The 14,804-nt window shown below is 48.9% G+C and overlaps 1 protein-coding gene across 1 annotated transcript; it reads right to left on the reverse strand.

Moving 5' to 3' along the window:
• Positions 1 to 2,422: 2,422 nt before the first annotated feature.
• LOC102048218 (lymphocyte antigen 6E) lies at positions 2,423 to 8,741 on the reverse strand. Its single transcript, XM_005444471.4, has 3 exons — positions 8,582 to 8,741; positions 4,393 to 4,512; positions 2,423 to 3,244 (listed from the first exon to the last, which is right to left on the reverse strand). The coding sequence occupies exons 1-3, from the start codon at positions 8,631 to 8,633 to the stop codon at positions 3,036 to 3,038; spliced, it is 381 nt and encodes a 126-aa protein (XP_005444528.1). The 5' UTR covers positions 8,634 to 8,741; the 3' UTR covers positions 2,423 to 3,035.
• Between the last annotated feature and the right edge of the window lie 6,063 nt (positions 8,742 to 14,804).

The raw sequence follows: 14,804 nt of genomic DNA on the forward strand, positions 1-14,804 counted from the left end.
CATCACCTCTCATCCTGTCAGAAAAGGTGAAGATCTGAATTTTCTGCTGAGATTTCGATCTCTGATTCCATAGTCCAAGTAAACACATTCAGAGCACTTAAAGGCTGTCCCACCACTGCCCTAAAGCTCCAAATCAGGCATTTGGTTTAACAAGCCACCACTTATAATGCTCTATAAATGCCAGGTTCTTGCTAGGTATTTTCTTTCTGTTATTAATATTTATTATTACAGCTGCATATTTTCACGCCTTTCTCTCCTGGGCTTTACAGTAGTTGGGGTTTTCACATGATTTCTTGTGCTAAGGATTTGGAGGCAAAAATAAATTCTACAGTAGGACCAAAAATCGTGAGAGTTGGCAAACTGGTCACATGATGCTCGGGATTAAACTGTTGAATAACATCTCTTGTATATCTATCAAAGAAATCTTTGCCACAGGTGCCTGAAAGGAGAAACTGTAAATATCTCACCTTCCATATAATAAGCATACAGGCATACAGCACATGAGGAGGAGACAAAGACAAAGGGAGAGTAAAGAGGAGAAAAAAGCATCTCCATACACAATCTATTCATCATCTATAGGCTCAAGAACACACATGAACTGACCTTCAGATCTGTCCCCTGGCAATGCCATTAATATAACTTGTTATTTGTATAAGGTAAGTAGCCTGCTGAATGCTCTTTCTGCCAGCCGCTGCTCCCTTGCATAATCAACTACTCGACATAAGCAAACTCTGAAATGCTGAGGGAGGGAGATGGTGGTCACTGGAAGAGGCAACCAGGTCTCACAACTCTACTCATAGCTTTAGCCCACAGGGTCGTCCAGTGCAGCATCCTCAAGAGCCTCATACGGGCTCGAACAGGCGTTAGGACACAACTATGCTAATGTCTTTTAAGTTTAGCTCTTTGCTCACAGCAGAGGTGTGAGGGCAACCGAGTTCAAAACCAAGATGCCTTTTACCAGGTGGCTAGAAGAGTCACAGCCCCACTACTTGCAAGGTAGCGTTCTCTGGGTGCTGCCTTGGTCTCACTACAGTATCTACTCACAGCAAGTGGTGAGGAACAAATTAACCCTGCAAATGAGGTTTCTAACCCTCTTGGGAGGAAGGCTCAGGCACAGGGAAGCTAGGGAATATTTACCCCATTTCTAGTAATTTTTTCCCATTTTCTCTGTGCTATATGTGCATAGCAGAGGTTTGCGGTGTACCTCAAGCCCTGTGGTCCCAGCAGGCAAGGGAGGATGCATTAACCAGAGGAAGGCACATCTGAGGACCAATGAGACAAGCGATGCATTCTTACCAAACTCATCACCTAATTGTAGGTCATGTCACAAAGACCAGTCCCTCCTGTTGTAAAGGCTGTCATTAGCATCTGTGTCATTTTAATTAAAAGATGGGGAGAAGGAAAAGGAAAAAATGCATAACCCTTTTTGTTGTAAATATTTCTAAACATCTGCACACCATCTTTCAAAAGCAGCTGTTTATCACACATTTAAGTGGGGACAGAGGTGTAACTGAACAGTGCGTGCAGCTTGAGCAGCTTTTGGTTTTGACACAAAATCAGAGAACCACACACAAGGAGGTTATGGCTAGAGTGTCAATGCTACACCTGTTTTTTGCTGCTAGAAGAGAAAAAAAGTGCAGTGCACCTCTGATCAATCAGTGGAAGTGACAGCAAGCTTTCGCCAGACAGTTTAAGGCTCAGTTTTGGGGGTTTTTTGTGTCTAGTAAGTCCACAGGTAGGCAAAGCAGGTAGGAAACCAGCTTGATGCAGATGGTAGGTGGACACATCTCCCATGGGATGGCTGACAACTTCCAGAAGCAACGTTGCTGGAAGATCCTGGGATCTGAGGGACAGCAGGAGTGGCAGATGTGGTGGTGAAGTCACCTTCTGCAGTCCACGTGACCATCAACCCATCAACCAGGGATGGCAGGTAGAAGCTAAAGATCTGAGTATTGATATCTTTGCTTTTGACTTCACTATATTTTGCAAACACACCTGTTGCCCTGGATCATTTACGTATCGATGTTATCGTCCAAAGTGGGGAAATCGAGACATCAAGTCTTTGCATCATGCAGCCTAATCTTTAGCAGTCCTGATCCCTGTGTGCTTGCTCCATTAGGAGTAACGGGTTTGCCTCAGACCCCAACAACTGGCATTTTTCACTAAAATGCACCTGGAAAAGGTGATTCCCAAGAGAGGTGACACAAGCTGGCTCAGGGATGTTTGTCAGAAAGGACAGCAACAGGGAGGAGATGGACTTGCTGCTCAGAGGTGAACTGGAAGGAATGCTGAGGTGAAGCACTCAAAAGCTGCTGGAGAGGGTAAGAGGCCCACGTGCCGGGCATAATATTTGGGTTTTCCATAACAGCATTTCAAATGTCTCTGTCTGGAGCAAGGAAACAGACACAGCACACGTTCCATCTCAGGTAACAACAGGAGCATGTTTATTCAGGTCTGGCACTTACAGAGCTCGGAAGGACAAGGTACACATCATTTGTTTTCCAGAAAAGTCAGCCCAGGATCAGAAGAAACAAAACGATTTTATAAAAAGAGACTGCAGCTGCAAGGGGTCAGGAATGTGTCTCCTTTCGGGTCATGCATTCCGATGCCCAGACCACCCATGGGCTGGAGCACGCCGGTGCCAGGCACCTACGCAGAGCGAGAGGCAGGAACGTCTGAACACTTGACCAGGTGGTGTCTGGGGTTAATTGGTTCTCGGCGAGTCCCAGCCTTGTTTTAACCAACCTTAGCAATGAGGGGGAGGGTATTAGGTATAAAAGCAGAAACCCTTCCAAAATGATCCACCTTTGCCAAGGAGGTGTGAGAGTGCAATGGGGTATATCCACAGAAGGAGGAGAACAGCTTGGCCAAACCGCCCAGGTCTCCAATGCTCGAAGAGCATAAAGTCTGGGAAACAACCACCTTGGAAGCCTGCTGAAAAGTAGAGGATCTCCTTGCAGACAGCAACAGAGAAGATATTGGCTAATGAGACCTGCAACAGCCCGTGAAAGATGGCTCTTCCTCAGCCAGCCCCATCACTCACGAGCCCTGAGGATGTAGATGAAGCTAATGAGGACCCCCAAGGCCAGTACCGTGTAGCTGGCTTTCACGCTGCTGGAACCACTGATGTTGCAGAGGAAAGAGTCGCAGCAGTAAACAGACGCAGCCGCTATGCCGAGGTTAATCCCAGCGCTGGGGCAAATGGGAGAGCATCCTTTGGAGATGGACTGGCCAGACTTGCTGCCTGAATTTAGGTTGGGATGGGCGGAAAGGAAGAAAAGCAAAAAGAAATGGGTTTAGAATGTTTCTTGGCTTTCTGATCACCTGTTCTGCAAAGGAAATAACAGAACTGAAATAGATGAAGTATCACAGGTGGCACAGAGAGGATGAAGTACTTCTCAGCGTCAACCTACGGAGAGTAATCTCAGCCAGCCCACACGATTCAAGAAACACCCATGATAACTTCCCACACAGACCCTAGAGATCATGCAACAACCCAGAGACACTACTTCCAGGCCATCAGCCAAAGTCTGGCCGCCATGGCTCCAGTGAAGAATCTCAAAAATCCCACTCAAGCTTGACCCTGGGACTCCTCAAGCGAGACAGGGAGCACGGGGTGTACAGAGCACCAGGGAGGCACTCATGAGCAAAGTCTGTGTTTCAAGCGCTGGCTGCAGGAGGTGCAGCAAGCATTTAGCAGCAGGAAATTGGAAACTGTTAGCACTGTGCTAAGACCAGAGGTTTGTAAAAGCTCCCAGCCTCCATTTGTGCACCCACAACCCACCCACATCACAGACCGTGCAACTCAGGCATGCAACACCCCTCCCCTCCTGCAAGGGAGAGCAAGGCAAGCCAGGCTGGGCTCTGGGCTCTGCAATGGCACTAGGAGACTTGCCAGAGCAGCCTGCTTCCCTTGGAGCAGCAGCCAGGAAGCACAGAGCCACCCATATCTTTCCTGGAACTTAGGGAGGAAAACTGCAAATTCTCCCTTCCTGGCAACCCCACTTTGTCCACGGAGAGCAAAGAAGCAAATGTGCGACTCAGGAACGAATAACCCAAATGCAGGGCAAAAGTAGGAAGGGCAACCCTGGAGTTTCCTACAGAGGAAGCCTGCAGCATCCTCCACGCTTCCACTTATTCATCCGCAACCTCCCCGCCCCCAACCAGAAATTCCCTTCGGACTCCCAGCATCACTGCAAGCACGTGGGCTTTAACGTGACTCTGTCTGGCAGCACGTCCCTCATAAAAATTCCCTTGGGATGGTCCAACATTCAGCTGCTAAGCAGAACTTTCCCTTTTTTTCAGCCAAAGGAAGGAAAGCCTTCCTGCAGCTCAGCAGGTGACCCAGGAGAGCAGCCAAGAGGGGCAGCAGAAGGTCCTGTCACCACTCACCAATTCCCATTCCAACATACGTCGTCACGCAGTGGTTTTCATTCTCCCCACACTTGACAGGCTTCAGGCAGGCCCAGTTGGAGGACGCATCCGAGCAAGAAAAGCAGATCAGCGTGTGGGCTGCAAGAGAAAGGCATACATCGGTTAAGGGCTGGTGGGAAGATCTCCTCGCTTGGTGGTCCCCACCTCTAGCAAATGGCACGCGCTGCATCTGGCCACAGCCACCCTTGCTATTTCAGCTGTATCAGCCTGTGACAGGTTTTTTCCAAAAAAATTGGCCAGATGAAGTGTTCAAGCATAAGGGATACATTTTGAGCTCTTGGCAGGATCAACTGTCAGCTAAAGCCTCAATACAACCACAGGTCAACCCAGTACTTTATGGCATGCTCCTGTTTGCACCAAGAGCGGGTTCAAGCTACAGCCGCCAACTTGAAACAAAACAATAGAAGCATGTTCAAACCTGCAGCCTGGAGCCTGAGATTTGGGCTTATTCAGCTCAGCTACTGTGGACACTGATGGGAAATGCTCCAGGCATGCACATGGGTTTGAGCCTTCTGTGACCTGGCCTTTGGCAGCAGGGCACAAAGCTCAGGCTACACTTGTGCTAGCACATGTGGTGGAAATGATTTCTCAGCTAGAGCAAGCCCAGCATTGCAGCAAGACCTGCAAGGACTTGCACTGTCCCACTACCCAGGGAGTCACAGCACTATGAAGGCAGCATATGCAACCAACCTTTTTAATCTGGAGCAGGGGGATAGCAAAAAAAGCATGCCTTCCTTCATGGCAGGTCCCCTAAAATGGTTTATCCTACACCAGCAGGATGGACTGCACCAGCTGGCTCCCATCCCTCATCCTTCAGATCTGCCCAAGAAAGAGGAAAGATTGGAAAATAGCATTCAGTTGTGGGAAATGGTTGCAGAAACAGCCTGGACCAGTGACTCAGCAGGGACATATGCACTTTGCTGTGGACAGATGATCCTCCCTGTACTTTACATATAAGAACATCATATCCACACTGCAATTGTTGACCTGTATACACAGACAGATCAGGTCTGTTCCTGATGTTTCACGGACTCTGATTTTTGAGCACTCCAACAGCAATTCCTTCCATGAGGCACTGCCCTTCTATTTTACAGGATGCAAAATGGAGTGGGAGCTGATTCAGGATGGGAAGTGCAACAGCATCATTCCTGTTCCTACCACTTTCAGCCCCACCACAAGCAGATTATCCTAAGAACATGAAGTTGGTGAAGCCCTGGGAGAGCTTGCTGAGGCTCAGCAGCCCCTTCATGGAGTGTTTTGAAGACTAAGTTGGATAAATATTGGTAAGCAGCTGTCCCGCTCTTCCATGGGACTGCATGACTTCTTGTGGTTCTTCTCAGTCCTGTTTCTCTCAGGAATTGAAAAGCTTTTTTATGAGAAAATTGGTGAAAAAATAAAACTGTTGTCAGACAAATTACTTTTGAGCAGCCACAGCCAAGGCAGGGAAAGAAAACAAAAGCATAACCTCAGGAAAACAGATTAAAGTGGGTTAGTGGGAGATCCTGAATGTCACATCAGGGCAGCCATTGACTCTGCTTTGGAGACAAAGCCAACACCACAACCCCCTGAGCAAGAATGCCATGGATTGTGTCATACATCTTCCAACAGTCTGCAAACGATCCCTGCAACAAAACCAAGTTACCTAAAGTATGCCAGTGCAGCAGCCACAACAGATACACAGCACCCAGGATTACAGGGCCACCAGTTGAGTCAAAAGCCCCAGGAGAGATTCGTCAGTGGACCTTGCTTCTAGATCTAGGAGACAGGGAGGAGGATGAAGCCAGCCATTGAGTCTGCACCTGTCATTGTCCCTTGCTGAGCCCTCAGAGCGTTTCCATGGGTTGGCCAAACCTCAGTGTGGGACCTCAGAGAGAAATCCAGCTCTCTCCTGCTCCCTTGTTCCCAGCATGTTTCTGCTCTCAAGTCTCAGGCGACCTGTCCCAAAGCCTTTGCCTTGCAACCACCCAAGGGCAAACTGAGGAGGCAAATTGACTCATCCCATTTCACAGGAATTGTCTGCAACCAGGAATGAAGTGGATTACAGGCTTCCTGTGGGCATGATGGGAGGACATATGTCCTCATATCTATTTGCTCACTATGCTGAACACATGAGTCGAGTGGTGCAGTGCTATTCATTAAGGCTTAAGAGGTTCCAGATACAAACACATCACAAATATTTGCTCATGCACATGAAAGTGCTTTTAGGCATGAAATTCTCTACCACGTGACTAAATCTATGCTCCTACCACAGCACCTCCTACCTGTCCCCATGTTTTTCTCTGTCACATTTACGTATTACCCCTTGTCTTAATATAGACAAAATCCTTCCAGAAGAGGCAAGTCTTTTAACATAGTTTAAGAGAAGAAATACACAGTCGTAACTAGTGCCACTTTCTGCCCCACCAAAACAGATAACTGAAAAATCCACTGCAGAGTTAAGAGAGCAAGCAGGCTGAGTGTTTTAAACAAAAGGCACAAGAGGAGTGGCATAATTATTTTATGCAGCTGGAGACAGAGCAAAGAGTTGGAGCTCAAGGCTACCAAAAAAAAAAAAAAAAAAAAAAAGCCCAAGACTGAACAATGCAAAAGGGAAGCCTCGTTTTCACCAACTAGAAAATGCAGCGTTCTTGCACAGGAAGAATTTATGTGTTTATTTGTTTGCTGCTTAGCTCCTTGGAGGAACAAAGAGCTCCCAAAACAGAGCAGACCATTTGGGGGGATTCCTCAGGTAAGAGGCTGAATCCATTCTTGCAAGGGGAGGGGGGGGGGGGGGGTGGAGAGCAGCCTGTAAAAGCCCACTCTGAAACTCAGCAGCACCAGTGGAAAATGCTGTTGCTTCAGCAGCTTTCATTCGGTTCCTACGCCCAACGCTCTTTCCTTTTCCACTGCACTTAGACGAGATCCTTATTTATACACCATATGCAAGATCTTAAGGGGACTTTGAGCAGGTAGTAAAGCTTTTCTGCAAGACTCCCTCGGATGCGCTGGAAGCATTTGGGGATAAAGCTACCTGCAACAAGACTAAGAACTTACTTTAAAGCTGAACGGTTTTTTGGAGGAGGGAGGAAATGAAACCTCTTATTGCCTTGGCCTGGACAACCCATCCTCCCAGCTGGAACGGAGCATAAGTCAGCTGGGCTCTGATGGAGAGCCAAGGCTTGAATTGCCAGTTGCTTCCTGGAAGTCACGGGGGGAAGGGGGCATAGAAAGAGCAGCAACCAACTAGTTTCTTTTCACCGGTGTCCTCTGGAGACAAGAAGAGCCCGCGATTCCTGAGCAGAGCCTCACAGGGCCCAGAACTCTCCTGTTTGCTCTTTGTTTGGCTTCTCTAAGCATCAACATATGGAAACAATACAGGGCTCTGCACGGCCCCATGGAGTTTGGATAGTCAGAAATGGAGTCGCCGGGAAGGCGGGGATTGCAGACCCTGCGACTTGGCCACAACTTGCAGTTGTAACACCCAACAACACGAAGCGTGCTCTCTCCCCTGCTTCGGTGGCAGCCCCAAGATGCACTCCATGGGGTACGGTCCCTTGGGGGTCACCACCCACACGTCGGCCACCGCAGCCTTCCCTGACGGATGCTGGGGGGCGACAGCAGGAGGCAGAATCACGAGCGGCTCTGCCCAGACTTTGCTCCATCAGCCATTGCCAGGCTGGGCTCCATCTCCCCTCCACCCTCCTTCCCCTCGGCTGCATCTCAACCCATTTCGGCGCCGTTATCCCGGCTCGCTGCACCAGAAAGGGGGAGCGGGGCCGGCCCTGGGCTTTGTTCGAGCTGCAACTGGGAAAAGCTCCAACAAAATACCCACATGCACAGCTGGAGATGCACACCTATACATACAGGCACTGAAGTTCCTGCTCCGAGAGGGATCCTGCTGCGAGGTAGGTTTTGGAGAGCCACCCACACACACGCCCCGCGCCAAAGCCCGGCACGGCTCAGCTCTGTCCCCCCAACCCCTTTACAACCCTCACCCCCGCTCCCTGCAAAGCTCCAACTTCCAGAGCCCCCCTTGCAAGACGCAGCGCGCACACGCACGCACGCACGCACACACCGCAATTTGCACCCAAACCCAGGGCTGGGGAGCGACTGGGGAGAGGTGGTGGTGGCTGGGTGACGAGGGCATCCCCCCCCCATCCCCCATTACCTCTCTCCACGCACAGCACCGCAGCCAGAACAGCGAACAGGAGCGCCTTCATGGTGCGGCGGTGGGGCCAGGAGTTGCGCAGGGAGGCTGGCGGCGCGCAGAGCTGGCGGCAGGGCCGGGCGCCGGGGGTGGGGAAAGGCCAGAAGCCCCGCCCCGCGGGCCGGCCCGTGCCCCGCGCCGCCTCCCGCAGCGCTTCCCCGGCCCCGCCTGGTTTCGTTTCTCCGCTCCGGGGAGCCGGGGCCGGGGAAAGGGGAGGGCTGCGCCTCCGCGGCTTCTCGGCTGGCCCGCGCCTGGCCCGCCGAGGGTGCTTAATGCCTTGCGGGAGCAGAGCCAGCTAGCCTCTGGCCCTGCCGCAATGGCTTTCTCCATCCACCTTTCGGGTCCCTTCTATGTGCCTGAGGGAACAGACGGGAGTAGGAGGGCTCCCTGTATACCGGACCCCACTCATGCACAGCCCTTTTCAAGTGCAACCCCCTGCATCCACGACTTCCTCCACCCACGAGGACCTGCTGTGTTCGTGTCTCCCTCCTCTCCTCCACGCATCTTCACTCACAGATTCCCTGAGCACATACACACACCCATACACCCCCACCACCCTGTAAACACACCTGCCCTGCCTGTGCAAACCCCTGTGTGCAGGGTTCCCTTCAGGCATGGACCTCCTGCATGTAAGGCCCTCTGAATGCGCAAGCCTGCATGACACCCTCTTTCCATGTATAACCCCTCCACCTGCACAGCCCCCATGCAAGACCCAAGCACACAGAGAACCAGTTTCCCTAGCCGTTTACCAGACCCTAAATGGGATGACACATATGGGGTTGGGAAGCTTGAAGGTAGGAGGGCCCAGCAGCTGGTGTGACACAGGACAGCCTGCGCTGCTTGGCAGGATTGTGTCTTCAGAGCATAGGACAGCCCACCAGAAAGGTTTGTTGGAGTGGCCCAGGTTCAGTAGATCCCACAGAAATAGCTGTGTCCTCCAGGAAATAAGCTGCAGCAAGGGCGCTGGGGGAGGCACCGCGTGAAGCTGGCTGTCAAGGAAGTCTGGGATGGAGGAGATGGTTGGTGAGCCAGCAAGAAACAAGCAGGTTTGACAAACTCTGTATGCCACTGATGGGTTTAATTCTGCAGAATCAGCATTTCCTGGCAAATGCATCTGCCAGAAGAAATTCCAGCTTCTGTCTTGTCAGAGTGCATTCAGAGTCCTCTTCTTGAAAAACAAATCCATGCCTGCAAACCCCCACTTCCCTATTCTTTTCTGTGGCTCTTTTTTTTTTTTTTTCCCTAATCATTGCCAGTTATTTTAGGAGGAACTGACTGTGAGCAGTGTGTTTCTGTGGTCTAATATCTTCCACTGAAATGAGCTGCTGGGACTGTTTCATTCTCTGGTTTACAAATTAAATACTTTAAAAATGGGAAGTTTCAGTTTTGCGGTAGCCTGTGCAACTGTAGTTCACATACACTCACAAGACCCCTGTCTCATACAGACCAAGTTCAGGTTGTGTATGTGAGAGTCGGTCTGGTTTTTTTGTAGCCTACATCTGAGCAGTCTCACAGCATTTATCTCAGTTTTGAGATGAAGCACCTGAGATTTAATTTCTGTGTATCAGGAAGGCACAGCACATTCCTTCAGCTCTCCTGTTCCTTTGATGTCTTGCATGCTCCCCTATCCCCACCAGAAGCCTACAAGGGCCTACAGCTTTCTGGGTTTGTCCCTCATACAACTTTAACATTATTGGTTCCACTGTTTCATGGAGAGGACCTGCCTGCTGCTAGGAAGGAAGAGAGAGGACCTAAGAATCACACAGGGGACAAGTCACCATGGGATCTGGAGTTATCCCAATACAACTGATGTTACAAATTTGTTATTAGTTAGAATTAGCAACCATATTTGTTTATATTGAAACACATTTGATCTTATAGAGTTATTTTAATATGAATATAGAATTATAAGAAATATTGTAGTGGAGTTTGTGTTTGCACAACAACCGACAGCTACAATGAAATCCTTTGTACAGCCCTGTACACTAGGTCAGAATCACCTAGTAGGAATGATTAGAACTCAGATAGCAGACTTAAGATTCAAGATGACTGGATACATTTTTTACGTGTAGACTAGGAGAATGCATTGAGATGTCAAAATGCAGAATTAATGGGAACTGGGGAGAGTCAACTGGAACAACCCGTAGATACCTGCCAAGAAACAGTTACCTTAAGTAAAAGGTAATTCCGGCAGGGGGAGATCGCAACCACCAACTCATGTACCACCTACCCAATAGTACCCCAGACCATTTCTAGATCTTTCTAAACTTTACTGCGTAGAATCGGATATGGGAGGAGAGTATGTTAATGATTTTCAGGAAATATTATGTTTATGCGTGAATACTTAATGAATATGTATGAATAAGTTCTATATATGGTGTACGATTTTGAAGCTTGGTGTGCATTGATCGTGAGAGGACTCACTCATGCACCCGGCCATCAATAAATAAGTGTCTGCTTATCTACATCACATTGGTGTCAATAAGTTCTTCATTCCAAGATTTTGGTAACACTGAAATGGCTGCAGGGGACAGGACAGCTTTAATTACAGGATGCTGCAAATGAAAGAGCTTGGCAGAGCGACTGGGGATGAATTTGCTATGGTGGAAGATACGCCAGGTGAGGAAGCTCTTCTGAAAGCCTGCTGGTCTAAGCCCACGTCTCCCACCTCCTCACCAAGGCTACAATGTGGGCCAGCAGACTTCAAAGCTCAGTGCAGCAGCTCTGATGGCAGGACTTTCTGTTCTAGACCAGCACACAGCAAAACACCACACTGAAGGTTCCAGACTCCTTTTGCAAGTTGTTGGAGGGCTTCATTGAACTGTTGGCTTCATACTGTGAATGCAAGGCAAAAAAAAAAAAAAAAAAAAAAGTCTCTTCACAAGGAGATTATAAGAAAGGCAGCATGGGTAAAGTCTAGCAACAGGAATGTGGTCTGTATTGGGGAAAGGTGGATAAAGATACAAAAAATACACTTAAGGGAAAAGGAGATAAGGAAGCAGTTGGGTCATAAAGTGAACTGGTGCTAGAGTAAATATTTCAAGGTCTACTTGCATGATGGGGATGAATGGCTAGTTTTAAAACCGGGAAAGATGAAGAGTATGGCAGCTGCCTTCATGGGTCAAGGGAGCAGGGTAGCAGGGATGGGTGCAGCAATTAAAACTAGAATTACTAGGTCTGCAAGGTTTTGGTGCTGAACAGGCACTTTAGGAAATTGAGCTTAAAATGTGGGCCTGCTAAAAGCTTGCTCATCTTCTGTGGAGCTAGACAGTTTTCTTCACTCATCTTCTGTGGCACGCAGAGAGTTTCCTTCACCATCACACTTCTGTTTCAGGGCTTGGGCAAGACTTTCTGAGCCTGATCAGGGCTGTGCTTGTGGGTCACTGTGAGGCACCCAAGCCCCAGTCCAATTTGCAAATGAAATGTTTCCCCAGTTAGTGAAGCAGAGTTGTTTTGTGGAGCAAACCTGCTAAAACCACTTTGCATAGATGCCACAGAAAGTGGACAAAGTCCTTTCCTTTGATTTCTAGAGACGAGAAGTGCTCAGTCTTCTCTTCTGAGGGAAAGGATAGAGACTGCTCTATGGAAAAGCCCTGTCCCACCTGCCAAAGCTATCTCTGTATACTGATACTGATAACTGGTACTGTAAAATGTGGAATATCAGTTTGGCACGGCGGAGGACTGCAAAGACATGATCTGTCCTCTGGCCTGAAAGAACAGGAGCCAAGACCTCCATCCTTGCTGCAAGGCATGTTTCCCCTCAGACAAACAAGGTTTTTTTCCCAGAGCAGTCTGCTGCAACGTAGTCATGCCATAAAGGCCGTCACTGCCCCAAGTGCTGGCATAGCCTCCTACACTGCAAAGAGTGTTGAAGCCATGATGCAGCATCCCCAAGACTCCTGTTCATATTGTCTTGCTCCACCTGACTGAATGAGAGGGGTTGGCTTCATACACCAGCCCTTCCCCAGTATTCCACTTCTGGATTTTTCTCCTCCTGAAGCCCATTTTGGTTGCTCTGCATCAGACCTGCCCAGCAGACTTTCAGGAACATTCTTGGATCATCCAAGGATGCTCCAGACACAAGTTTTTCAGGGGCAAACCAATCCACAATTGCTTCTTTGAGCCTTCTTGCTGTCTACAGGGCCAAACAGCTCACTGTCCTCTGTCACCTTGACAGGCATGACTGTCCTCTGGCACTCTGACAGGCACCTTCTGCTGCAACCTGTGGGAACAGACCTGAGATAGCTCTTAGTTAGCTACTGAGTTTCCTGAAAATGGGTGCATAACCAGGCACCTTTTTGGACTGCAATATTTACTGGAACAGGACCTTCATCTGCCCACTCAAACCACAACCTGCAGTCACAATCAGGCTGTCAGATTTATGAACTTTTATTTCTGGTTGATGTTAACATTTCCGTTTTCCTTCTTTCCTGGAGTGGTTAAGGTGAAGGTGGTTTGCTGGCTGGTGCATGCTCAGTTGGTATTTGAGAAATCAGCATTCTTACACCTCCTCCTTCCAGAGTCTGCATGACTCACACTTCGTCTTGCTTGTTTGTTCCAGGCTTTTGACAGCAAAACAGTTGTGAAGCTTTAAGCAGGGGTCATTACTCAGGCAAAAAGTTCAACTGTGATTGCTGCTGTGATGTCTCCAGGCTACTGGAAGTGTGCTGGAAGATACATCCATGTCTGGAGCAACCAGGGTACCTCCGAAGAAAGGTTGCTCTAGAGTGCTCCAGCATTATAAACTGATTCCTCTACAAATGGGCTCACGTTGTCATGCCCTGTGTGCATGCATAGGCCTTAACTGTCCTGACCAGTCTCACCAAGGACCTCTATTCAGCCTGTGCCTGTGGGTCCAGGAGCCCCATTTAAGCTCAAGCCTGAGCCTTTCATCCTTGCCAGGACTATGCCATATGTGTGCCTATCTCCAGCCATCACCTGGATGCTGTAGGTAGTTTGTCTCCAGCTCTGTTCCTGGCCTTGTGTTGGCCACAGGGCTCAGGTTGTGACCTTGTCCCCAACTCAGCCGCTGGATGGCCCTTCACCTATGTAGTAGGTATGCCTGTCTCCAGCCCTGTCTCCATCTCCTGGGAACACTTTGGACACATGTTGTAACCTTGTTTCCAGTCTTGGCCTCTTTTGAACCATCAGTAAGGTTCTGCAGCAACCTGCAAAGGTTCCTGTGCCTGAGAGCATCTCCTTTCCCACAGCATGGACCTCATCACCTGGTGGTTTTGGGGAGAGAGAGGCTTTTCAAGCCCTTCCCCATCTCTTCCACCAACGATTTGCCTCTCTGTAAAAAAGGAATTCACAAGGCTTCAGGGAGACTGCACAAACGGTGCCAAAGCTGCAGACAAGGTGCTGGGCTTGTGGAGCTTTGCAGTAGAAATGTTAAGTTTGATATGAAAGACATAGGAGTTGGAATGTGCAAGTTTGTGAAAGCACCTAAAAGAAACAGCAGAGCAAGGGTTAAAGGGAAAGGCGTGTGCTGACTAGACAAAAGCATGCTCTAGAGCACCCGGTGTTTGACTTCATTCAGATGAAAAGGAGGAATAAACTGACCTTAGATAAGAGTCTCCAGAGGAGGAAGAACTGGGTAGGAGCCATAAAACACCCAGATAAAGAAAACAAAAGAACTGGGAGCTTCAGGAATTTCACCTAAGAGAGGCAAAATAAAAGGAAAATGGAGCTAAACCGGCTTTCTCTCTCCAAAGGCTGTAAAAGGCAAGTCCAAAATCAGTCTGTTGTGCTCTGCCAAGAACCTCAGAGGCATGGTGAGAACTGCATAGCTGTCATCTCTTGGCTACCTGTGGCGCAGCAGTGACACTGGCCAGATCACCCAAGCACACACATGTTGGTGCTTGTGAGACAGTGATCAAACTAAAACTGGAAGAATGTGTGTGAGAGGGCAAAATCAACTTTGTTAGAGATTTTTTATGATAAAATTGCTTTCTTCTCCGGGAAGATCTTGCAGTAAGTTTTATTACACTAATTTCCTGAAGACTGCATGTGCAGAAGGGAGTTTCTTGTTCCCAGGAGCAGTGTCTGCACGTTATCTAATTGCTGATTAACATCTAATATTGGAGCAGGCCCTGGAGCTGGAGGCAGGTCCCAGATGAGCTATTGTGAGCATCTGGCACAGAGCCAGTGCCTGTTTCCTGGCCTTGCTGGATCAAGGAAGATT

Source organism: Falco cherrug, chromosome 3 (assembly GCF_023634085.1).
Source record: "Falco cherrug isolate bFalChe1 chromosome 3, bFalChe1.pri, whole genome shotgun sequence".
Classification (NCBI taxonomy): Eukaryota; Metazoa; Chordata; class Aves; order Falconiformes; family Falconidae; genus Falco; species Falco cherrug.

Bases quoted from the DNA above. Each gene is read 5' to 3' on its own strand.
- LOC102048218 (XM_005444471.4), bottom strand. From the start codon at position 8,633: ATGAAGGCGCTCCTGTTCGCTGTTCTGGCTGCGGTGCTGTGCGTGGAG. The intron at 4,513-8,581 runs GTAATGGGGGAT...TTTCTCTTGCAG, and splicing joins GGTGCTGTGCGTGGAGAGAG to CCCACACGCTGATCTGCTTT. The intron at 3,245-4,392 runs GTGAGTGGTGAC...ACCTAAATTCAG, and splicing joins GTATGTTGGAATGGGAATTG to GCAGCAAGTCTGGCCAGTCC.